Below are 24,242 nucleotides of genomic sequence, written 5' to 3' on the forward strand. Positions count from 1 at the left end.
TGATTTACAATGTTGTGTTAGTTTCTGGTGTACAGCAAAGTGATTCAGTTATACATAAATATATTCTTTTCCATTATGGTTTATTGAGTGATATTGAATATATCAATACTTCACTGTGCTATACAGTAGGATCTTGTTGTTTATCCATTCTATATATAGTAGTTTGTATCTGCTAGTCCCAAACTCCCACTCCATCCCTCCCCTCCCCCTTGGCAACCACAGGTCTGTTCTCTATGTCTGTGAGTTCGTTTCTGTTTTGTAAATAAGTTCATTTGTGTTATATTTTAGAGTCCACATATAAGTAATATCATATGGTATTTGTCTTTGTCTGACTTACTTCACTTAGTATGATAATCTCTTGGTCCATCCATGTTGCTGCAAATGGCATTATTTCATACTTTTTTATGGCTGAGTAGTATTCCACTGTATATATACACACCACATCTTCTTTATTGAGTATGGAGATTCTTGACACCAGGCACATCCCTGGAATCTCTCTTGGATACAAGAGGCATTGGGACATGGGGCTTCTAAGCCTCTGTGTGCACACGCATACAGCTGCACACACACAAATGCCATAGTAAGGGTCCTCACCTTAGGAAGGAGGGAAAATAACTTGACTGTACAGAAAAAGGAGAAATGCCAGTCATTTCGTGGCTAGGAATGCTCACTCCTCCCACAGATATGCATACGGCTCACTCCTTCACCTCCTTCAAATCTTTCCCCTTTCAGTGAGGCTTGCCATTATTCCTGAAGCCCATCTAGCAATTCCACTTCTGGGTGTATTTATCCAAAGTAAATGAAAACACTAACTTGAAAAGATATCTGCACCCCTACGTTCACTGCAGCATTATTCAGAATAGCCAAGACCTGGGAACAATCTAAATATCCAAACATGGATGAATAAAGAAAATGTGTTATATATGTACAATGGAATATTATTCAGCTATAAAAAAGAAGGCAGGTTTCCCTGGTGGCACAGTGGTTGGGAGTCCACCTGCCGACGCAGGGGGCGCGGGTTCGTGCCCCGGTCTGGGAGGATCCCACATGCCGCGGAGTGGCTGGGCCCGTGAACCATGGCGGCTGGGCCTGCGCGCCTGGGGCCTGTGCTCCGTGGTGGGAGGGGCCGCAGCGGTGAGAGGCCCGCGTACCGCAAAAAAAAAAAAAAAGAGAGAGAGAAAAAAAAGGCGATCCTGCCATTTGTGATAACATGGTTGGACCTTGTGGGTATTTTGCTAAGATGAAATCAGTCAGACAGAGAAAGACAAATGCCATGTGATCCCACTTGTATGTGGAATCTAAAAACAAAACAAGAAAGCCAAGCTCACAGATACAGAGAACAGACTCGTGGTTGCCAGAGGAGGGTTTGGGGGGTGATTGAAAGGGGTGAAGGTGGTCAAAGGTACAAATTTCCAGTTATAAAATAAATAAGTCATGGGATGTAATGTACAGCATGGTGACTGTGGTTAATAATACTGCATTGAGGGCCTCCCTGGTGGCGCAGTTGTTAAGAATCTGCCTGCCAATGCAGGGGACACTGGGTTCTAGCCCTGATCTGGGAAGATCCCACATGCCACGGAGCAACTAAGCCCGTGCGCCACAACTACTGAGCCTGAGCTCTAGAGCCCAGGAGCCACAACTACTGAGCCCGCATGCCACAACTACTGAAGCCCGCGTGCCTAGAGCCCATGCTCCGCAACAAGAGAAGCCACCACAGTGAGAAGCCCGCGCACCGCAACAAAGAGTAGTCCCTGCTCGCCACAACTAGAGAAAGCCTGTGCACAGCAATGAAGACCCAACGCAGCCAAAAATAAAATTAAAATTAAAAAATAATACTGCATTGAATGAGATAATGCCATTTGCAGCAACATGGATGGACCTAGAGATTATCATACTAAGCAAAGTAAGTCAGAGAATGACAGATATTATATGATATCACTTATATGTGGAATCTAAAAAGATGATACAAATGAACTTATTTACAAAACAGAAACAGACTCACAGACTTAGAAAACTAATCTATGGTTACCAAAGGGGAAAGGTGAGGGGGAGGGATGAATTAGGAGTTTGGGATTAACATATACACACACAAAAATAGATAATCAACGAAGACCTACTGTATAGCACAGGGAATTCCACTCAATATTCTGTAATAACCCTATATGGGAAAAGAATCTGAAAAAGAATAAATATGTGTATATGTATTACTGATTCACTTTGCTGTACACCTGACACTAACACAACATTGTAAATCAACTATACCCCAATATAAAATAAAAATTAAATTAAAAAATCTGTTAAGGAAACAAAAATAATACTGTACTGTATGTTTGAAAGTTGCTAAGAGAGTATATATTAAGAGTTCTCATCACAAGAAAAAAATTTTGTAACTATGTGATGATGGATGTTAACTAGCCTTATTGCGGTGATCACTTTGCAATATACATAAATATCGAGTCATTATTTTGTACACCTAAAACTAATATAATGTTACATGTCAATTATATCTCACTTAAAAAATAGTATTAGGGCTTCCCTGGTGGCGCAGTGGTTGAGAGTCTGCCTGCCGATGCAAGGGACATGGGTTTGTGCCCTGGTCCGGGAAGATCCCACATGCCGTGGAGCGGCTGGGCCCGTGAGCCATGGCTGCTGAGCCTGCACGTCCGGAGACTGTGCTCCGCAACGGGAGAGGCCACAACAGTGAGAGGCCCGCGTACCGCAAAAAAAAAAAAAAAAAAAAGAATTATATTGCAGCCCTCCTGATTGCCTTCCCCTGCTTTCTACTTTTTCTTTCTTTCATGTCCCACATCACCTTCTAACACGCTACAGTGGTAATTTGCTATGTTTGTTTCTAGTCATTCCCTGACAGAAGGGATGGTTCATGAGGCAGCAAGCTTGACCCTTGTGTTCAATTGCTGTGCCCTCAGGGTCTAGAACAGGACGAGGCAAACTGCTTCCCTAAAGAACCAGGTAGGAAATACTTTTTACTCTGTGGCAACTACTTGGCTCTGCTGTTGTAGCAAAAGCAGCCACAGACAATACGTAAATGAATGGGCATGGCTGTGTGCCAATAAAACTTTATTGACAAAAGCAAGCAGGGGGCCGGGCTTGACCTGGGGGCTGGAGTCTGCTGAGCTCTAGTCTAGAACACTGCCTGGTACACAGGTGTTCAGCAGGTGTTGGCTGAGTGGATTCGTGGGAGCCTGAATGAAGCCACCCGTGTCTAGGTTCAGCGCTTGGGGGTCTGGTTCTCCCAGGTCACAAGACACTAAGAAGTGACGGTTGGATTGCGTGAGCCCCTTGGCTTTTGGGGGCACCCTGGGGAGGCCCTCTGCCGAGAGACTCGGCAGGTCAAGGGCGAGGGTAGGTGTCCTGGGCCAAGGTCAGAGAGACTCCTGAGGGTGGCCTCCCAGGTCCCTAGGGCAAGGAAGGAGACTGAGGTACCAGCTGCCACCAGGACGTAAGCAGCGACAGAGCAAGGGCTTTGTTCTAATCACCCGTGTCCCCGATGTCTGGCACACTCTGTGTATTTGCCACTTACTTGGTGAAGGCTGGGGCCAAGCACCAGCCGCGAGGGCCGAGAGGACTCACCGAAGCAGGCCTGGTGGCGCTGGGTGAAGCCAGGGGGACAGCGGCAGGTGAAGGCACCGATGGTGTTGACGCAGAAGAACTGGCAGTTGTGCTGCCTGGAGGAGCACTCATCCACGTCTGCAGCACAGAGGGTCCCAGCGGGCTCAGGGCAGGGCCTGCCGGGACTGGGGGCTTCCCAGGGGAGACACCCTGGAGACGGCACCCGACCCCATGCAGTGGGAGGGTGTGAGATGCCCCTGTGGGGACAGGGACAGAGCCCCATGGCGCGTGGGTGGGGAGAGAGGGACGTCACCTCTGCAGATCCTGCCGTTCTCCTCCAGCAGGTAGCCTCGGGGGCAGGCGCACAGGAAGCTGCCCTTGGTGTTTTTGCAGAGGAAGGGACATGGCGTGGGGACCTGGCTGCACTCGTCCACATCTAGAGGGGACGCAGCACTCAGGAGGGTCAGTCAGACATTCCTGGGGGCTCAGGGGCTGGGATTCCCACCCCCACCCTGCTGAGGCCTCCTTCCTGGACCCCAGCTATTCAGTATCTGTGGGCTTACACAAGGAACTGGCTTTTTTTTTTTCCTGTAAAAAGCCAGAGAATAAATATATTTGGCTTGGCGGACCAGACAGTCTCAATCCCAGCTACTCAACCCTGCCTCTGTAGCAGGAAAACAGCCACAGAGGGTAAGGAAACAAATAGGCGTGGCCGTGTGCCAATAAAACTTTATTAACAAAAATAAGCAGAGGGCTGGACTCAGCCCTTGGGCAGGAATTTGCTGACCCTGACTTAGATGAACACCCGCTACACAACGTGACTGAAAAATCTTAGGATGCACCAGATAACAGGAGGAAAGTGGTCCATATGGGCTGGGGGTGGAGGGAAGAAACAAGGATGCTTTGCTTCTGGTCTCGGTTTTCTCACGGGGGTGTGTGCCAGGCGCTGCATGGAGAGGCTCAGGGGCTGGGGCAGGGGGCTCACCCACGCAGGCTGTGGCAGTGGTGTCAGGCGTGTACCCAGCCCGGCAGTGGCAGCGGAAGGAGCCAAGGCTATTGATGCACTCGCCATGAGGGCACAGGTGAGCGAGCACACGGCACTCATCCACGTCTGAGGGACAAGCAGGGCTTGGCTGGGGCCATCCCCCCTGGGTCACCAGGGCATGCCGCTTCCCTTGGGCCCACCAGCCCTCTCCCGGGACGCAAGGCCAGCATCTACTTCCCCTCCCGGCACCCCAGAGCTGGCAGCCTGGCCCCTGTGAACCCCACCCTGAGGCGAATAAAACTGCTTCCGCTGGACGCTGAGAATCCCCGTGGTGGGGACACACCCACACCACAGCCTCATCAGCGACACCTTCTCAGGGCACCCCATGCACATACATGGAAGCAGAGATGGAGGCACAAGCATTGCACACCAGTCACACGCTCACTAATGAGCCCGCACACACAGAACAAAGGACACACGCACACACGCAGAGCGATGAACAGGCTCTGGTTCACGCTGGTCCACACACCTGCCAGCACAGAGATGCACACACTGGCTCACGTACTCTGACACCGGCTGGAGCACAGACACACAACCGTGAACAGATCGCCACCCACCTCGGCCGTCGGCGGTGTAGCCCGAGCCGTGGGGGCACAGCTTCTTGTGGGCGGCAGTGCCGGGCACGGGACAGAGCTCGCAGTGGGGGCCCCAGCCGCGGCCACCCCCGCAACAGCACTCGGCCCTGGTGACCGCCTCGCCGCCACTGGACTGAGCCTGGCACGTGGCCTGCAGCACCTCGGAGAAGCAGGGCCCTTGCCGGGTGTCTGGAGAGAATGGGTGGGGATGGTGGGTGGGAGGAACGAGCTGTCTGGGTGCCCCTTCCCCGTGGCGTCCAGCGGTGTTGAGAGTCTACACGTGGGCTCCCAGCATCTTCGACGCATCTGTGCCCGTGCATGGGGTGACATCTTGCAAGCTGTGGTTGCTTAGTGCTGTTAAACGCCCTCTCGGGGCTGGGGCTGGGCTGTGGCAGAAGCTGCAGACCCCAAATCGGAGAGGGCTGCAGAGGATGGCTTTCTGAGGTCAGAGGGCAGCATCCCTCTGGCCGCAGAGAGAACAAGGGACAGCGTGGAGGCAAAAGGTGGTGGCGTCCAGGACAGACAGTAGGGACAGAGCGAGGGGTGACGTCCAGGGAAGTGGGGAGGAGGCCATTGGGTTACTCCAGGAGGCTGGCTTGGGGGTCCGGGTGGGAGGTAGGGCATCACTGAGGCTTGGGGAGCAAAGATGCTGAGCTGAACGTGGGATGCGTGGGGGATGGGGGTGTCCAGGAGACAGCTGGATACACACGCTTGATCTGAAGCTGCGGGGTGGAGACTGCGCTCGGGGTCAGGGGAGAGTGAAAAGGGAGAAGAGTGGCAAGGACTGTGGGGGCAGGGACAGACAAGTCGCCAGGACAGACGGTACCACTGGGTCGCCCTCCAGGTTTAGCCCTTAGGATGTGGTGAACCTGCGGAGGGCCGGTTCCTGGGTGTGATGATGGACAGGGCAGGGGGAAGATGCTCTCATCTTTCAGGGGGTTTGACTGAAGGGACAAAGGGAAGCTGGGGGCGTGCGGTGGACACGTGTGTCTGGATTGGCTCAGTGACCCTCTCGGTGCCCCTGGCCCCGTCCCCGCCTTGGGGAGCTCCCAGGTGGTGGTGCCATACCTGGGCCTGGCCACACTCACCGTGGCACTCAGTGAAGCCAGGGCTGGGATGGAAGCCCTCGTCACAGTCACAGCGGAAGCTGCCTGCGGTGTTGACGCAGCGGCCGTTGGCACAAAGGCTGGGCTGGGCATGGCATTCATCATCATCTGAGGCAGGAGGGATGCGGAAGGCGGGGGTGGAGGCCAGAGTCCCTTGAGTTGGCCTCCACACCTCCAGGGTCGATGTCCGCCCACCCACGCCCTCTGGCTTTGAACTCTCCCATCCATCGGGGGCAGGGAGGCCCTGCATGCCTGAAGCCCTCCTGTACCTGTGCAGCCCTCCCCAGAGCCCAGCTGGGGCCGCATGCCCAGGGGGCAGATGCAGGTGAAGGTGCCGATGAGGTTCTTGCACATCATGCCCCGGGTGTGGCAGTCCTGCTTGCTGTCTGCACACTCGTCCACATCTGCGGGCAACCCCAGACCAATGGCGCTCAAGACCAGACACACCATGGACCAATTCCAGGATGTGAGGACCTGGACTCCACTCCCCGGTGGCCTCGGTGGCCAGAGGTCCTTGAAGCACTGCCAGGCGCCCGTTCCTCCCCCGACCGTCCCAGACCTCCTGGGAAGCCAAGGGAGGGGGGGGTCACAACTGCCCCCAAACACCCGCAACCCCTGCCTACATCAGGGTCTGTGAATCTGTCTGGCCTTCACTGTGGTCCCTGGAACACTGACTCTGAAATAGCTCTTGAGGGACCAAGTCGCAGGCCAGGGTTTCTACCCTCGACACTGTGGACATTTGGGACTAGAAAATTCTTTGTGGTGGGAGCCTCTTCTGCACACTGTAGGATATTGAATAGCACCCCTGGCCACTCGATGCTTGTAGCACCCACCTACCCACCCAACTGTGACAATAGAAAGTCTCCAGACATTGCCACATGTTCCTGGGTCAGGGGCACAATCGCTGTCCCCACTGTGCTACCCCACTCAGAGAATGTCCAGCCACAACTGGAGAGGCCTCCAAAGCCACACTCACTGTTCTGTTAGATTGGGGAGCCAAGGAGATGCTAGCACCCCCTTTCATAACCATAAAAGCAGAATCACTACTCACAAAAGAGCCCCCATTGCACCCTCACTTGCCTCAGCTCTTCCCTCACTTTATCACTTATTGCTTATTCCCACCCTTGGAGGCAGAGGTCTTATTTCTTCATTTTCTCTTGGGACCGAGGCATGGGGAGCCCCAGGGCCCTATCCATAGCCCGCCTGCCCATACGGGTCCTACCTCGGCACGTGGCCCCATCCTCTCGCAGGGCATAGCCAGCTGGGCAGGTGCACACGTAGGAGCCCTCAGTGTTGTGACAGCGGAAGGCACAGAGCAGGGGATTCAGGGAGCACTCGTCAATGTCTGTGGAGGTCAGTGGAGGTGCCGGCTGGGCGGGGTCTGCCTGCAGGACCCCCTGTCCCTCTCTCAGGCCAGCCCCCCTCACCCCCATCACACAGCCCAGGTCTGGGCAGGCAGGGTCGTACCCTCACAAGTCATCATGGGACCAGGCTCAAAGCCATCAGCACAGGTACATTCGAAGCCTCCAATGATATTGGTGCAGGTGCCTTCCCCGCAGGGGTGTCCAATGGAGCACTCGTCTGTGTCTGGGGTGGGGGTAAGGGGGTGGTCAGAGACTGCAGAGGGCTCCCACCCTTGACATGATCCTGTCTGCCTCCTGCTGACTGTCTACATACTGGATAGGGCCAGATCTGCTGCACCTTTAGGCTGGACGCAGGGCAGGCATGCAGTATGTGTTCAATGAATAAGTGAATGAGTAAATGAGTGAGTGAATGAATGAGTGAAGAGCAAGTAAATGAATGAAAAGTGTGCAAATGCGTGAATGAATAAGTAAATGAATAAATGAATGAGTGAATAAACAGCAAGGACAAGTGGGTGGGGGAAGAGTGACAGTGGCTGAGCAGCAGGGTGCTGCCTTGGGTGGTGTCTGCCCTCCCTGGCTCCCTCCTTCCCTGGGAAGAAGGCTGGGGCGGGCTGGTCACTCACCCACGCAGCTGACACCTGTGAAGTCCAGGCTGTAGCCAAAAGGACACTCGCAGCGGAAAGAGCCATCAGTGTTGACACAAAAGCCGTTAACACAGACGCCAGGGTTCTCCGCACACTCGTTCACGTCTGCAGGTAGCGGAGGTTGCAGGTACGGCATCTGTCATGCCCTGGCCACACTCAGGGTCTCTTCCTTCCCTCCAGGGGGGTGGGGTCCAGGGCTACCCATGGGTCGAGGAGGGAGCCTGAGACTTGGGAACTAGGGTAGAGCCCAGACAGGGCTGGGCGGGAAAGGAGGAGACTGCGGTGGCCCAGGGGGGCTCTTAGCACGTGGGCGAGGGGCTCACCTTCCCGAGAATCATCCGGGCCTGGGACTGCCCCGTGGCCAAAGGGGCACAGCTCCTGAAAGGCGGCTGGACACCGAGAGGGGAAGGGAGGTGAGGGTCTGGGGCCACGTGCAGCCCCCAGGATGTCCCTGTGTGTAGGGAAGGCTGAAGGAGAGCAGATGGAGGCAGGCAGGCAGGGTCAGGGGACACTTGACAGGGGCGGGTGCTCACCACTGCCCTCCTGAGGACACAGCTCGCAGGGGTCATTCCAGCCCTCGCCGGGCCTCTGGCTGCAACAGCACCGGGTCTTGGTGGTGTTGAAAGCTTTGGGTACCGAGCACTTTCCAGCCTCGAAATGGGTGAAGCAGAAACTCTGCCGTGTGTCTGTGGGGTGATTCCCCAGAGAAAAGCCAGGAGGGCTAGCCACCCTAGTCATCATGAATAGGGTGGTCCTGACCCTACCAGCGACCAATCAGGACACTCCAGAATCACTCCATGGTGATTGGTTCAGGGATGGACACGTGACCCATACTGGGCCAATGAGGGTCAGCCCTGGAGTTTTTGCTGAAAATCTGAGAATCCTTTCCAGCAACACCCCACATTCACATCTGTGGGGGTCATCCCAGGCTGGGAGAATGGTCAAACCTAGCCACGTTATTCTTGGATCAGAATTCCTTTCCTGGAGAGGCAAAGTGACTCATTCCAGAGAGCCAGAGGACCCAGATTTCAGACTCCAAATCCTCGTTACTGACTCCCAGTCCTTAGCCCTGGACCACCACCGGCCTGAGATGTCCTTACAGATAGGTTGGGGTTTGGTTCACCACTGGCCCCCATAACAAAAAATACTTGTTGAGTTGCCCTGCCCTCTGCCTTGTTGCCCTAACCTGGGAGAGAAGAGGCCAGCTCAGCCTGGGTGAGGCTAGCCCACACTGGACAAGGCTCCTGGAGATCCATACAAGAAACTGCAGCCCCCTTTCTGGGTGATCCAGCTCTTCCTCACCCCACCTCCCACCTCTTCCCTAACCCTGTGTGCTTCCTGGCCCAAGACTCACCAAAGCAACGGTGCCCGTTGTCAGACAGAACAAAGCCAGGCGGGCAGAGGCACTGGAAGCTCCCGGGGCTGTTGGTACAGGTGCCAAAGAGGCACAGGTTGGGCTCTTCCAAGCATTCGTTGATGTCTGGAGGGGCAGGGACATGAGGTGGGTGGGGTGCAGCAGGCGCTCCACTGGGGTGGGCGGCCTCGGTTGCTGGGAGGGGCAGATGGAGTGGGGGGCCCAGCCAGGGAGGGTCCAGGGACTGACGCAGGGTGGGGTCCCCAGGGCTCAGGATTAGCTGGAGCACCAGGTGGGCAGTGTGTGTGGGGGGTCTTTCCTAGAAGGTGTCTCCAGGGTAGGGGTCATGGTCTGGAAAAGTTCATCTTTAGAGAGTAAATTTATACACAGCTAACTAAGACTAGATAAAATTAGCCTACAGTGGAAGAAGTTAGCTTGCATTGTACTAGGCTAGCCCATCTGCTAAGGCCAGATTGGCCCACATTAGCCCAGGCTGTACAAGGCTAGTCCAAGTGGATGAGTGGACCAGAGGTGTTCAGGCCAGACTGGTCCTTGACCACCACTCATCAAGCGAGAAGTTCCATGTTTGGTGCAGTGAGACCCACACACCCATGCTCATTTTATAGTATTCACGAGGAAGCCTGGGGGCCCCAGAGAGAGCGAGCCCCGAGCCAAGAGAGCACCCTAATAACAATAACAGTATATGGAGCTGTATTGGGCACTGTGCTAACTGCATCTCTTCACTCACCACCACCCCAGCTGGCATTCCCATTTTACAGATGGGGGAAGAACAGAGGCCCGGAGGTACCTCCCTGGCCCCAAAGCTGGGAGGTGAGGCCAGACACTCACCGACACAGTGGTCACTCTGAACCTGGAAGCCGGGGGGACAGATGCAGCGGAAGGAGCCCTCAAGGTTCTGGCAAGTGCCTGGCAGGCAGGTTCCCGCAAGGCTGAGACACTCGTTGGCGTCTGGGGAGAGGAGGAGGAGGGGTCCCAGCAACAGTTGGTGGCAGGGGCTTGCCTGGGGCTAGGACCGGCACCTATGGTCACTGCATGATAGCCAAGGCCCCCAGACAAGCCTTTCTGGATCCAGAGGAAGGGCTGATACTCAGGAAAACAGGGACATCTGGAGAAGAATATTCTCGGTCTTGATGGGGATTATAGGTGGAGCCAGGGGAAGGGGAGGCAAAGTTCCTAGTCTCAAGCCACTTATACACCCCTTTCATGGTTTCCATGGCATCCATTCAACACCTCTATTATACCATACTTCATAAAACTTAGAGCTTCAAGACAGCCTCACCCTAAACTACAAACCCTGTGAAAACATGGGTGTGATGTGCTGGGTTTATACCTTAAAATAAATGCATGCTTATGAAATGGAACCATGCTCACTCAGAAGTACCAACTGCGGGTAAACTTGGAGTAGGGGCTGGCTGAGATGGCTTCCAGCACCATGGTGAGACTCACCTATACAGTTCTTCCCATCACTTGTGAGCTCAAAGCCATCCTGGCAGAGGCAGTGGAAGGAGCCTGCTGTGTTAAGGCACTGGCCAAATCGGCACACCTGCCCCACGATGGTGGTGCATTCATCCATGTCTGCAGATGGAAGATGGGCCAGTGGCGTCACCCACATAGCCTAGGGCTCTGAGCCTCCCTTGCTCTTCTGTTCACAAAGTTGAGTTGATGGCAATGACTTCAATTTACTGAGCACTTATATACCAGCTGTATATTAACCCTCCAACTATCCTATAAAGCAGACGCCAGGGCTTCCCTGGTGGTGCGGTGGTTGGGAGTCCGCCTGCCGATGTAGGGGACGCGGGTTCGTGCCCCGGTCCGGGGGGATTCCACATGCCGCGGAGCGGCTGGGCCCATGAGCCATGGCCGCTGGGCCTGCGCGTCCGGAGCCTGTGCTCCGCAGCGGGAGAGGCCACAGCGGTGGGAGGCCCTCGTACCGCAAAAAAAAACCCCAAAAACAAAACAAACAAACAAACAAACAAAAATCAAAAAAAAAGCAGACGCCAATATGAGCATTTTAAGGGTATGAATTTGCCTGTACATACTACCTTAGCTTTATCCCTCAAATTTTGTTGTGTTTCCGTTTTCATTTAATTCAAAATGTTTTCTAATTTTCTTTATGATTTGTTCCTTTTTCTATGGATTCTTTGGGAGTATATTATTTAACTTCCAAACATTTGGGGATTTTCTGGATATCTTTCTGTGACTGATTTCTAGTTTAATTCACTTACATTCCAAGGACCTATCTTGTGTAACCTCAATTTTTAAAATTTTGTTATTTTATGGCCAGAATATGGTCTTTCCTGGTGAAGGTCCATGTGCACCTGAGAAGAATGTATGTTCTGGGATGTTCTATAAATATCACTCAGGTCTAGGTGGCTCACATGATTGTTCAGGTGTTCTATATTCTTACTGATCTTCTACTTGTTTCCTCTATTACTGAGGAAGGAGTGTTAAAGCCTCTAACTGTAATTATGGATTTGTCTATTTCTTTTTCAGTTCTATCAATGTTTACTTCATGTGTTTTGAAGCTCTATTGCTAGCTGCATATGCATTTATGATTGTTATGTCTTCTCAGAGAAATGACCCCTTAATCAATATATATTGACTCTCTTTATTTCTGGTAATATTCATTGTTCAGAAGTCAATTTGGGGGCTTCCCTGGTGGTGCAGTGGTTGAGAATCCGCCTGCCAATGCAGGGGACACAGGTTCGAGCCCTAGTCCGGGAAGATCCCACATGCTATGGAGCAACTAAGCCCATGCGCCACAACTAACGAGCCTGCGCTCTAGAGCCTGTGAGCCGCAACTGCTGACCCCGCATGCCACAACTACTGAAGCCCACGCGCCTAGAGCCCATGCTCCACGAAAAGAGAAGCCACCGCAATGAGAAGCCCATGCACCGCAACGAAGAGTAGCCCCCGCTCGCTGCAACTAAAATAAAAGCCCGCACGCAGCAACGAAGACCCAACACAGCCATAAATAAATAAACAAATAAATAAATAAATTTATAAAAAAAGAAGTCAATTTGGTCTGATATTAAGATAGGTAGGTACTACTATTAATCTTTTTTTTTACAGAGAAGGAAACTGAAGCACAGAGAGGTAAAATGACTTGCCTAGGGTCACACAGCTGGCAGATGGCAAAGCTGGGATTTGAACTCACACCACCTGACCTTGGAATCAACTTTCAACCACTGCACTCAACTGCCAGCATCACACCACCCACGTCTTGTCTTCACTGTTCACCTTTCTCTCTGTACTGTCCATCTCCTTCTTATCAACCTGAGTGTAAGCTCTAGTGAGGGACCCTTGGTACTTGACAATTGAAGGGGTTTGGAGAACTTTATGGTTAACTAGTTTTCAATCCCCTGAGGTTGTTTTCCTGAAGGCACCCCTGGGGCGAGATCCTTTATTTCAGAGGGGCACCCTCAAGCCAAGAACCCACTTTTCAGTGGGGGTGCACTGAGGCTTGCCCACCAGCCTGGGCAGCTCACCCACGCAATGTCCGTTGTGTGTCGCCACAAAGCCAGGGAAGCAGAGGCAGCTGTAGGAGCCGACGATATTCTTGCAGGTCCCATTTCCGCATGGCTGCTGGTCACACTCGTCGACGTCTGCCAGAGCAAAGCCCCTGATCCCTGCCCAGCTCACCCAGGGCATCGGGCAGCTTGGGCAGTGAGGGCCTGGCTGGACCCAGCCCCCCTCTCCTGCACTTCGCCCTGCCCAGGTGGATGGGAAGTGACGGCTGGGAAATATCCCTATTTATCACTTCCATTCTACAGATGGGAAAACTGAGGTGCAGGGAGGTGAATAAGTCATTTACCCAAGGTCTTAGGTGCCAGGGCTCACAGCTGTGAGTCTGTGAATCAGGATGGAGAGAAGCACCATCCCCACCCCAGGGAGGTGTAGACCCATGGCCCCTCGCCCTTGGCAGCCTGGCCTAGGAGGAAGGAGCAGAGGGGGCTCTCACCCAGGCACAGGGTCTGGTCTGCAGAAGCCCGGAAGCCACGGTGACACAGGCACATGTAGCTATCAGCTGTGTCCACGCAGTCGCCATGGCTACAGACGTTTGGGATCTCCCGACACTCATTCCGTCCTGAGGGAGGGCAGGGAGTGTGGTGCCCCCGGAGTCCCCACCCCACAGTGTGCTGCGAGCCATCGCACGTGGCAGTGGGAGAGCTCGACCGCCTACCCATTCTAGCTGCTGTCCCAGGGCAAATGCTTCACCTCCCATTTCACCCTCATGACTCCCCTGTTAACAGATGCTCTCAGCACCCCCACCCCACAGTACAGGCAAGGAGGGAATTCCCGGGCAGTCCAGAGCTTATAACTCCACGCTTCCACTGCAGTGGGGCACGGGTTCGATCCCCGGTCAGGGAACTAAGATCCTGCAAGCAGTGTGGCACAGCCCCCGCCCCCAAAAAAAGTACAGCCAAGGAACAAAGCCTGGACAGAGCCGTGCCCTACCCAAGTCACAGCGGGAGGCAGAGTCTGGCTTTGTCCTACACCCCACTCCCTCACCTCTCTACTGGGGTCCCCACTTACCCACACAAGCCCCGCCTGGCGACAGCTTGTACCCTCGGGCGCACTTGCAGCGGTAGCTGCCGGGGATGTTGATGCAGTTGGCATTCTGCTGGCAGGGGCTCTCCCCGCTGGCACACTCGTCCACATCTGGGGAGTACAGCCAGCGGGGTGGGGTTGAAAGAGACGCTTCCCTGCAGAATCAAACCTTAAACCCAGCCCCCCCCCACTTCAGAGCAGGTGGTCCCCTCCAGAAGCAGCCAGTACCACATTGAGCGGGGTGATGTGGGATGGAGCCCCTCGGAAAGGCGTGAGCCCCATACACAGAGGGGGAAACTGAGGCTCACGGGGTTTAAAAGACTTGCCCAGAGAGCACAGGCTGGGATGGGGGGACCAGCATCCCACCCGGGGCTGGGGAGGCAGGGGGGCGGCACCTTCGCAGACCAGCAGCACCCTGTTGTAGCTGAAGCCCACGGGGCACTCGCAGCGGAAGCTCCCAATCTGGTTGATGCAGACACCATTGGCACAGATGGCAGGGATCTCCCCACACTCGTCGATGTCTGGGGAGGGCGCCAGCCGTCAGAAGCAGCCCAGCCCCCGGCAACGTCTGGGGACCCTGACCTAAGAGATCATGCAGTCTAGGAGAAGATGTGTCCCCCAACCAGCACACACTTGAAAAATTCTGCAGTGGCCAAACTATATCTGCTCACACCGGAAAGAAATCAGGATGTGGGAGGGAAGGCAGGGGGAGAGAGCCTCTTTCTCAACAAAAATGCACATTTGCTGTGACCCAGCAAGCCTGCTTTGTGGGGTCTCCGGGAATGAAGCAGCCCCGTGTGTGAGCAGGAAGCTGCACTCCGGGAGGACCTGCGGTGACGTTTAGCGAGAAACTGGAAACATCACCGGAGGAATGGATGACAAAATGTGGTCAATGTGGTCCCTCCCTACAAGGGAATACGATTCATCCTGGAAAAGGGGTGAAGCACTGACACTCACTACAACGTGGACGAACCTTGAAAACATGATGCTCAGTGAGAGAAGCCAGTCCCCAAAGGACAAAATAAATACCGTACGATTCCATTTATATGAAACGTCCAGAACAGGCAAATCCAAAGAGATGGAAAGTGGAATAGTGGTTGCCAGGGGCTGGGGGAAGGCAGAACAGGGAATGACTGTTCATGGGGAAAGGGTTTCTTTTTGTGTGATGAAATGTTCAAACTTGAAGTGATGGGGCACAACTCTGTGAATATACGAAAACCCACTGAATTGTGCGCTTTTGATGGGTGAAGTGAATTATATCTCAATAAAGCTGTTGTTTATATAAAAGAACCTGGAATCCGCCTATGTGTCCATCCATGGGGGACTGACTTATGACCTGGGATGTGTCCACGTATGGAATACTACAAAGCAGGGCAAAGAGGGAGGCAGTGCTGCGTGTAGTAACCTGGCTGGTTCTTCACGACTCTTTGCTGGGCGAGAAAAATAAGTTGCAGACAAGACATAAGAAAGCACAGAATTTATGTCCAACTCCCCAGAAAACAATGCCATACATTTTCAAAGGCAGATCTCTATGTGTGTTTAAATGCATGAAGAAAGAACTAGAAAGAAATACTCCAGGCGTAAAGCATGAATTATAAATCAATAAATCTATTGTTTATATAAAAGAACCTGGAATCAGCCTGTATCCATCCATGGGAGACTGACTTATGACCTTGGGAGAGTATGAAGGAGACTTAGATTTGAGGGGGTGACTGGAGGGGGAGTTGCTCTTATCTGCTCTGTTCCAATTGTTGAAAATAAGGAGAATACAACCGTGGAATGAAAACAACTGAAAATAAGTTCATCAGTGAAACACCGCACGGCTGAAATTTGGCATTCAGGTATTAAATTGTACAAAACCTCACTTAACTTAAAAAGGGAGTGTTCCGCTCCGCACTGCAACACGGATGAACCTTGGGGGCATTATGCTGAGTGAAACCAGACAGACACAAAAGGACAAATACTGTATGCATCTGTTTCTATGAGGTCAGATTTACAGACAGAAAGTAGAATGGGGGTTCCCAGGAGCTGGGGGAGGGGGATGGGAGTCAGTGTTTCATGGGGACAGAGTTTCAGTTTGGGAAGATGAAGAGTTCTGGAGATGGAGGGTGGGGATGCTAGTACAACAGTGTGAATGTAATTAATGCCACTGAACTGGACACATAAAAATGGTTAAAATGGTAAATGTTATGTTATGTGTATTTTTACAGAATTTTTAAAAAATGAATAACAATTTAATAAAAATACTCTCATTGCTTTTTTTAAAAAAGGGGCAGGATTCCTGGCCTGGGGAGTTGGAAGAGTGAGGGTGTGGGGTGGGGGAGGGTGGAAGGGAAAGGGCTGTCGGGGGAGGAGAAGAGAGGGGGAAGGGCTCTGGGCACAGAGTGACCTGGGGCTACAGGCAGGAGGGTGGGGGTCACTCACCGAGGGGCTTCCCCGTGTGGATGTCAATGACGAACCCGGGAACCCGGTTTCCGCACAGGATCTGGTAATCCACTGGGCAAAGGAGAATGGGGAAGGCAGGGCGCTGGGGCTGCAGCCTCCCTGGGAGGACACCTCCTCCTCCTCTGATCAGCTTGTCCACCCCTGTAGCCCAGTGCTCACCCAGCCTCTGATAACTAGTCCCTCTCCCTCCCTCCACTCTGACCAGCACTGGGAGGGTTACGGGTGCCATTCACCTGTGTGATCTTCTAACACATAGACATGACCTCCCTCATCTCTTCCCTGCATGAGTGCCACCAGACACACCCCACTGTCCTCACTATAAAATGCAGACTGGGGCTTCCCTGGTGGCGCAGTGGTTGGGAGTCCGCCTGCCGATGCACGGGACACGGGTTCGTGCCCCGGTCTGGGAAGATCCCACATGCCGCAGAGCGGCTAGGCCCGTGAGCCATGGCCGCTGAGCCTGCGCGTCTGGAGCCTGTGCTCCGCAAGGGGAGAGGCCCCAACAGTGAGAGGCCCGCCTACCGCAAAAAAAAAAAAAAAAAAAAATGCAGACTGTTCAGTCTGGACCTCAAGAACCTTCACCCTCAGCCCCACCTTTCCTCCAACAGCATCTCCTGCCCTTCTGTTATATGATTTCATTCCATGTCTGGACGTGTCCTGCTCTGTCATGCTACCGGAACTTTGCATATGCTGTTCCCTTTGCTGTTCCCTAGCATAGTCCACTTCAACCTTGAGGACTCAGGGCAGCCCACCACTCTGGCCCTGGACAGCTGATGACACCATCCTTTGGTTCTTCCAGGGCAATTCACTCTCTGACTGTATCCCACTGCTGACACCAAGATGCTGCTTGCCCGACCTAGATCCCCAGGTGGGTGGGTGTCCCTGGACCCACCTGACAGACATGGGCAGGCATTTGGGCAGTGCCACCTTTCCCCAGGTCCCTGCCCTGCTCCTCACTTGCTCTTCTGCCTGTATCATGATGAGAACAGACCAATCTCAGTGGCCCCTATGCCTAGTGTGGACTTCTGTCTCATCATATTCAACCTGCACCTCAGATTCAGGTGCATAAGATTCAGGTAGGTACCTAACTCCCAGCACATAATTTGTGAGTGACATTTGATCTGTCTTGACAATCTCATGACCAGACTTGGCTGTCTGCAGTTTCCTCCCAGACTGCACAGCTTGGGTCTACCTTATTCTTATTTCCTAGAACCCAGAACAGGGCCCGGCACTCAGCCAGCCAGTAATGACCCCTTCTCATACGACACTGGGTTGAACGATGACCCTCCACCCCCAAAGTTCATGTCTATCCAGACCCTCTGAATGTGAGGGAAATAGGGTCTTTGCAGATACAATCAAGTTAAAGTCATCCTGGATCAGAGTAGCCCTAATGCAATGATTGGTGTCCTTATAAGAAATGAAGAGACATGTGGAGACACAGGGAGAAGCCATATGAGTTGAAGGCAGAGACGGAGGAGATGCAGGTACAAGTCAAGCAACACCAAAGAATGCCTGGAGCCACCAGAAACTGGACGAAGCAAGTAAAAATTCATCCCTAGAGCCTCTGAACAAAGCGTGACCCTGCCCACACCTTGATTTATGACGTCTAGCCTCCAAGACTGTGAGAAAATACGTTTCTGGTGTTCTTTTTTTTCTTAAGCCACCAAGTTTGTGGTATTTGTTGCCACAACCCTAGGAAACTAATTGTCTTAGTTCAGGCTGCTATAAGGAAGTACCATGAACTAGATAGCTTCAATAACAAACGTTTACTTCTCACAGTTCTGCAGGCTGGGAAGTCCAAGATCAAGGCACTGGCAGATCTGGTGTTTGCTGAGAACTCTTCCTGTCTGTCTTCTTGCTGTGTCTTCACGTGGCAAAGAGAGAACCTTTCTTGTGTCTCTTCTTATACGGGCACTAATCCCATTTAGAGGGCTCCATCCACATGACCTAATTAACTCCCAAAGGCTCCACCTCCAAATGCCATCACACTGGGGGTTAGGGCTCCAACATATGAATTTTGGGGGAACTCAAACATTCAGTCCATAGCACTAATACACTTGTAACTCCCTAGTTATCCTCTCTACTCACCGCTCCATTCCTGCAGCTCTTTCTCATGCCTGGGCTGGTTGCTAGATCATCCTAATAGGTCTCATCCCAACTGCCAAAAAGGTCTTCTGCTCAGTCCTTCTTTCAGGACTTTGCTCCTGCTGTTCCTTGCCTGGAATACCTTTCTCCATCCTGACCGACATTTCTGTAATCCTCCCCAGAGCTTCTGCAAGCTTGCTCCGCCCGCAGCTCATGGGGCCCTGGTGCCTCTAACCAGCTGTGCTTTTCTCTCTGGCCCTAGGCACTCACTCACTGACCCCCCCCCCCAAATAATCTGTGAGTGTTCAAGGTTCTTTAGCACAAATGAAAGCCTCACTGATCCATCCTGAATTCCTCGAGTCTGTGAAATAGAAGGATGCCTTGCCCTACTTAAAAGTATTGATTTTTCCATACGTTGATTGGGATGGAACTTCAACACTTCAGCTCTCATCAAAACAACACAGACTCATCTGGGAGTCCTAAGTGCGGTGTGCCTCATTAAACACTGCATTAAAAAGGGCCAAGCTGGAATGAAGGCCAGGGAGGGGCACTTACAGCTGGCAGGAGTTGGGCAGGCCTCGCAGGGTCTATTCCAGGCCTGGCCAATGTTGTAAGAACAGCAGCACGTCTTCCGGGTCACGTTAAAGGTCATCTCATTCAGACATGTACCGTTATAGTGCCGGAAGCAGACACTCTTCCTCATGTCTGCAGTTGGGTTGGGGTGAAGGATGCAGGCAAGAGACACCAGAGGAAGAGAGCCAGAGAGATAGGAACTCATTCACAAATCCATTTGGAAATTACTGGCTTGACTTCTCCCCAACACACATGAGGGTGCCCTTCACATTTAGCCTTTCTTGGGCAGTGCACAACCTGGACAACCATACACAGCAGCCCTGGGTCCCTGAGCCCTGCAGCCTTTTTCACTGCTGCATACCAGCATCTCAAATACACTCACCCTCCCTCTCTCCTCCCACAAACATGCCTCTCCACACTCTTCCAAAGCTTGGGGACTCCCAGAAGCCCCTCCCACACCCGAGTGCTTTTTCCACAACTGCTGGGCTCCCCCATCATCACACTTCGTACCCATGCAGTTGTTGCCACCGTTGACTTGCAGGTATTCCGCTGGGCAGACACAAGTGTAGTTCCCCAGAGTGTTGTAGCAGGTACCAGGGCCACAGATGCCCGAGTGTGCAGAGCATTCATCGATGTCTGCAGGGGGAGGGAGGAATTGTCTGCGTCCAGGAATTTTCTGGATAACTCCCCACCCCAGGTCTGCTAGGGCCACTTCGCTATGCGGTTGAGTTTAGTTTCAAGATTAGGTTAAAATGCACAGACATCTTAGTGATGTGTAAAGATATGGCACAGTGTTAGGTGGGGAAAAAAGTTTATTATGATCCCACTTCTATTAAGAAAAAATATGACCTGAGCTCATGAATTAATGATATTATCACCAAGAGTGGGGCAATCATGTGCTTCTCAGTGTGATGCAATAGGGAGCAAGAGCCCTATGAATAAAATATTCTTGAAAGAAAAAAGTTGATTCTCAATCTGACTGATCCCTTAGTCCAGAAGCAGCACACATTTTTTGTAAAGGGCTGGCAGTAAATGTTTTCTTCAGTTTTGCGAGCCAAACAATGGTCTCTGGTGAGCTATTCACTTTGCCATGGTAGTGTGAAAGCAGCCAGCCATAGACAATGGGTAAACAAACTAGCATGCTGTGCCCCAATAAAACTTGATTTATGGCCACTGAAATGTGGATTTCATGTCATTTTCATGCAGCACAAAGTATTATTCTCCTTTTGATTTTTTCCAATAACCTAAAAATGTGAAAAGCATTCTTAGTGGGCTATACAAAAACAGGTGGTGGAATATTAGCAAGCTAGGGGTGACATTTCCAAAAATGGCAGAATAGGGAATGTCAGAGCTTTATTCCTCCACAAAAACAACTATTGAGCTGAGCAAAAACTGACTAAATTAACTTTTGAGGAACTCAGGAATCCAGTCAAAAACGTACAAAACCAGGGGATCTGATATATAAAATATCCTAGAGAATCCACAGAATGAAAACTATTAGAGCTAATAAATGAAGCGGGCACAACGCAGAATGCAAGATCAACACACTGACATAGAAATTTCAGTTGTATTTCTACAAACTATGAAAAAACAATTGAAAAGGAAATTAAGAAAATAATTCCAATTATAATAGAATCCAAAAGATTAAATACTTAAGAATAAATTCAACCCAAGAGGTAAAAGACTTGTACACAGAAAACTATAAAACATTTCTGAAAAAAATTAGAGAAGACCTAAATAAATGGAAAGACATCCTGTGTACATGGATTAAAAGACTCATTATTGTTAAAATGGCAATACTCCCTAAAGTGATCTATAGGTTCAATGTAATTCCCATCAAAATACCAGTGACTTCTCTTTTTTTTGGCAGAAATGGAAAAGCTGATCCTAACATTCATATGAAATTGTAAGGGACCCCAAACAGCCAAAACAATCTTGAGAAAAGAAAAAAAAGTTGGAGGAATCACACTTCCCCATTTCAAAACCTACTTACAATGCTATAGTAATCAAAACAGAGTGGTACTGGCATGAGGCTAGAACTATAAATCAGTGGAATAGAATTGAGAGACCAGAAACAAACCAAGACATCTACAGTCAATTGATTTTCAACAAAGTGCAGAAAGAAAAGTCTCTTCAGCAAATGGTGCTGGGACAATTAGATACCAACAGGCAAAAGAATGAAGTTGGATCCCTAGCTCACACCATATACAAAAATTAACTCAAAATAGAAGACCTAAACATGAGAGCTAAAACTATAAAACTCTTGGAAGAAAACACAGGGGTAAACCTTAATGACCTTGTGTTTAGCAATGGATTCTTAGATATGACACCAAAAGCACAAACCACAAAAGGAAAAAAAAAAACCCAGATAAATTGGATTTCATCAAAATTTAAACCTGTTGTGCATCAGCAGACACCATCGAGAAAGTGAAAAGACAACTCACAGAACTGGAGAAACTCTTTGCAAATCACATATCCGATGGGAGTCTTATATCCAGTATATATAAAGAATTCTCACAATTCAACAACAGAAAGGCAAACAATCCAATTTTAAAATGGACAAAAGACCTAAATAGACATTTCTCCAAAGGTACTCAACCTCATTAGTCATTAGGAAAATACAAATGAAAACCACAATGAGATACCATTTCACACCCGCTAGGATAGTATTTTAAACAATGGAAAATAACAAGTGTTGGTAACGATGTGGAGAAACTAGAACCCTCTTATGTTGCTGGTGAAAATGCAAAATGGTGCAGCTGCTGTGGAAAACAGTTTGGTAGTTCCTCAAAAAGTCAAACATAGAATTACCATATGACTTAGTGATTCTAGGAGTTAGACAAAATGTTTGATAAGGACTGGCTACAGAATTTGTCCAGTGCAAAGTATATGAAGAATTTCAAGATGGCGACAGCAGAGCATTAAACTAAGCGGGGGTGGGAAGGGTGGGGGAATGGCACCCTTTGGAGTACAGGGCCCTTGAGTCTGAAAGCTGGGAAATGCTGCAAGCCTGCAGCCCTCAAGGGCACAAACTGGCCCTGCGAGGCTCCACAGCCAAGGTTAACATTCAGGTTGAAGTCTCCCTGCCCTGTGACGGTCAAGAAATGCAGCACAGGGCCATATCTGATGACAGGACTTTTCCCTTTTTCCCTTGAGAGTCTAGGGAATAGGGGAGGCAGGGAGGGATGAGATATTTTTCAAGCATTTTGGGTTCTGACTCTTGTTTGAAAGCTCCCACCTCCATGTAGAAAGGAAACTGGGCTTTCAATCTTAGATCTCTCCCTCCTTTTGCCATCTCCTTGAGTTTCTAAAGAGTGCTGATCAGAGTGAAACATCTACTGTCCTCGTGTGCTGATGTCAGTGTCTGGTTGCATGCAGGTGCTCAGTTAATACTGTTGCAAAGAAGAAAAAGAATGGATTGGTGGACAGATGGATGGATGGATGGATGAATGAAGGAATGAATTTCATATATTGCATCAAAAGAGCTAAGACTCAAGGATAAGAATGGCTGGGCTCAAAGCCAGTTTCAGTCACTTACTAGCTGGTACCTCTCAAGTGACTTAACCCCCTTGAGCCTTAGTTTCTGCATCTGAAAAATGGGGTCATAATAGGAACATCTTTCTCATGAGGCTGTTTTGGTGAATGAACGAATGACAAATGCAGATGCTCAGCACCGTGGTGACATGCAACCACAGACACCAGTTAACTGTTCATTGTTACTAAGATGCAAAAGAGGACAGTAAGGAGACAAGTGAAAAGGAAAGGTATGGCTGTTCCTTTGGTGTCTTTCCCTTCCCCTTCTTAGCTCTGGGCCTTGTTCAGCTTTTGATCAAAGGAAGAAGGGCATGGCTGCTGAGATAAAACCAGGTCATTTCTGAGTGGGAAGGAGGCTGGAGGTCAGGCAATGGGGATACGGGGAAGGGGCAGCGGAGCAGACGGTAGATTGGGACATTCCGAGGAAGCCTTCCCAACCCTTCCAATGGGCCCCAGGCAGGCAAAGCAGGTGAGCAGACTCCGAGGGGCATGTGAGGCCCCAGTACCTGAAAAGGAGGTGAGGCTGAGCAGGAAGGCAGGGAGGATGGGGTGGGTTCAAGCTCACCCTCACAGATGCGGGTGTCCTCATTGAGGTGGTAGCCAGGTGGACACTCGCACTGGAAGCTGCCGAAGGTGTTCACACAGTTGCCCCCCTGGCACAGCCCTGGCAGCTCCTGGCATTCGTCAATGTCTGTCAGGAAGTGAGGAAGCTGTGATTGGAAGGTAAATCCAAGCAGAGGACTTGGGGGACACCCACGCCTTGCCCTGGGCTCTCCAGGGTCCCGGAGAGTCAGTCCTGCTTCTTTAAGAATACTCAGGGACTTCCCTGGTGGCGGAGTGGTTAAGAATCCGCCTGCCAATGCGGGGTACATGGGTTCGATCCCTGGGCCGGGAAGATGCCACATGCCATGGAGCAACCGAGCCCACGCACCACAACTACTGAGCCTGTGCTCTAGAGCACGCGAGCCACAACTACTGAAGCCCACGCACTGCGAACCCGTGCTCCACAACAAGAGAAGCCACCACAATGAGAAGCAAGCAGACCGCAGTGAAAAGTAGCCCCCGCCTGCCGCAACTAGAGAAAGCCCGCGTGCAGCAATGAAGACCCAACGCAGCCAAAAATAAAATAAATTAATTTAAAAAAAAAGAATACCCAAGAGCTGTTAGATATTTGGAGGCTGCACCCAGACTCTCCTGGGTCAATGTCACCCTGAATTCATCCTCTTTCCCTTCATTGGATAGAACATCCTTTCATCTATCCATCCATCACAAAGTTCCGTCTTGATGGAATTCTCCAATCTCATTACCCCCATGGATAGAAGGATAGATATAGATGGATGGATGGATGGATGGATGGATGGATGGATGGATGGAT

General features: G+C 51.2%; 1 protein-coding gene across 1 annotated transcript in view; it reads right to left on the bottom strand.

Annotated features, from left to right (window-relative positions):
- The window catches only part of FBN3 (fibrillin 3), a gene marked incomplete at both ends in the record, with an annotated part of 58,778 nt that overhangs the window by 7,212 nt on the left and 27,324 nt on the right, over positions 1 to 24,242 (bottom strand). Inside the window, 22 exons of the mRNA XM_082623234.1 lie at positions 3,592 to 3,708; positions 3,884 to 4,006; positions 4,556 to 4,681; positions 5,173 to 5,379; positions 6,279 to 6,404; positions 6,566 to 6,700; positions 7,519 to 7,641; positions 7,764 to 7,883; positions 8,284 to 8,409; positions 8,628 to 8,693; positions 8,838 to 8,990; positions 9,659 to 9,784; positions 10,508 to 10,627; positions 11,126 to 11,254; positions 13,168 to 13,284; positions 13,641 to 13,766; positions 14,216 to 14,341; positions 14,626 to 14,751; positions 16,655 to 16,726; positions 19,316 to 19,465; positions 19,844 to 19,969; positions 23,433 to 23,558. Coding sequence (XP_082479360.1) covers positions 3,592 to 3,708; positions 3,884 to 4,006; positions 4,556 to 4,681; positions 5,173 to 5,379; positions 6,279 to 6,404; positions 6,566 to 6,700; positions 7,519 to 7,641; positions 7,764 to 7,883; positions 8,284 to 8,409; positions 8,628 to 8,693; positions 8,838 to 8,990; positions 9,659 to 9,784; positions 10,508 to 10,627; positions 11,126 to 11,254; positions 13,168 to 13,284; positions 13,641 to 13,766; positions 14,216 to 14,341; positions 14,626 to 14,751; positions 16,655 to 16,726; positions 19,316 to 19,465; positions 19,844 to 19,969; positions 23,433 to 23,558 — 2,766 coding nt within the window. The remainder of the gene's footprint in view (positions 1 to 3,591; positions 3,709 to 3,883; positions 4,007 to 4,555; positions 4,682 to 5,172; positions 5,380 to 6,278; positions 6,405 to 6,565; positions 6,701 to 7,518; positions 7,642 to 7,763; positions 7,884 to 8,283; positions 8,410 to 8,627; positions 8,694 to 8,837; positions 8,991 to 9,658; positions 9,785 to 10,507; positions 10,628 to 11,125; positions 11,255 to 13,167; positions 13,285 to 13,640; positions 13,767 to 14,215; positions 14,342 to 14,625; positions 14,752 to 16,654; positions 16,727 to 19,315; positions 19,466 to 19,843; positions 19,970 to 23,432; positions 23,559 to 24,242) is intronic.

The sequence above is a fragment of the Mesoplodon mirus genome, assembly GCF_964341445.2.
Source record: "Mesoplodon mirus genome assembly, chromosome: 5".
In the NCBI taxonomy this organism is placed as follows: domain Eukaryota; kingdom Metazoa; phylum Chordata; class Mammalia; order Artiodactyla; family Ziphiidae; genus Mesoplodon; species Mesoplodon mirus.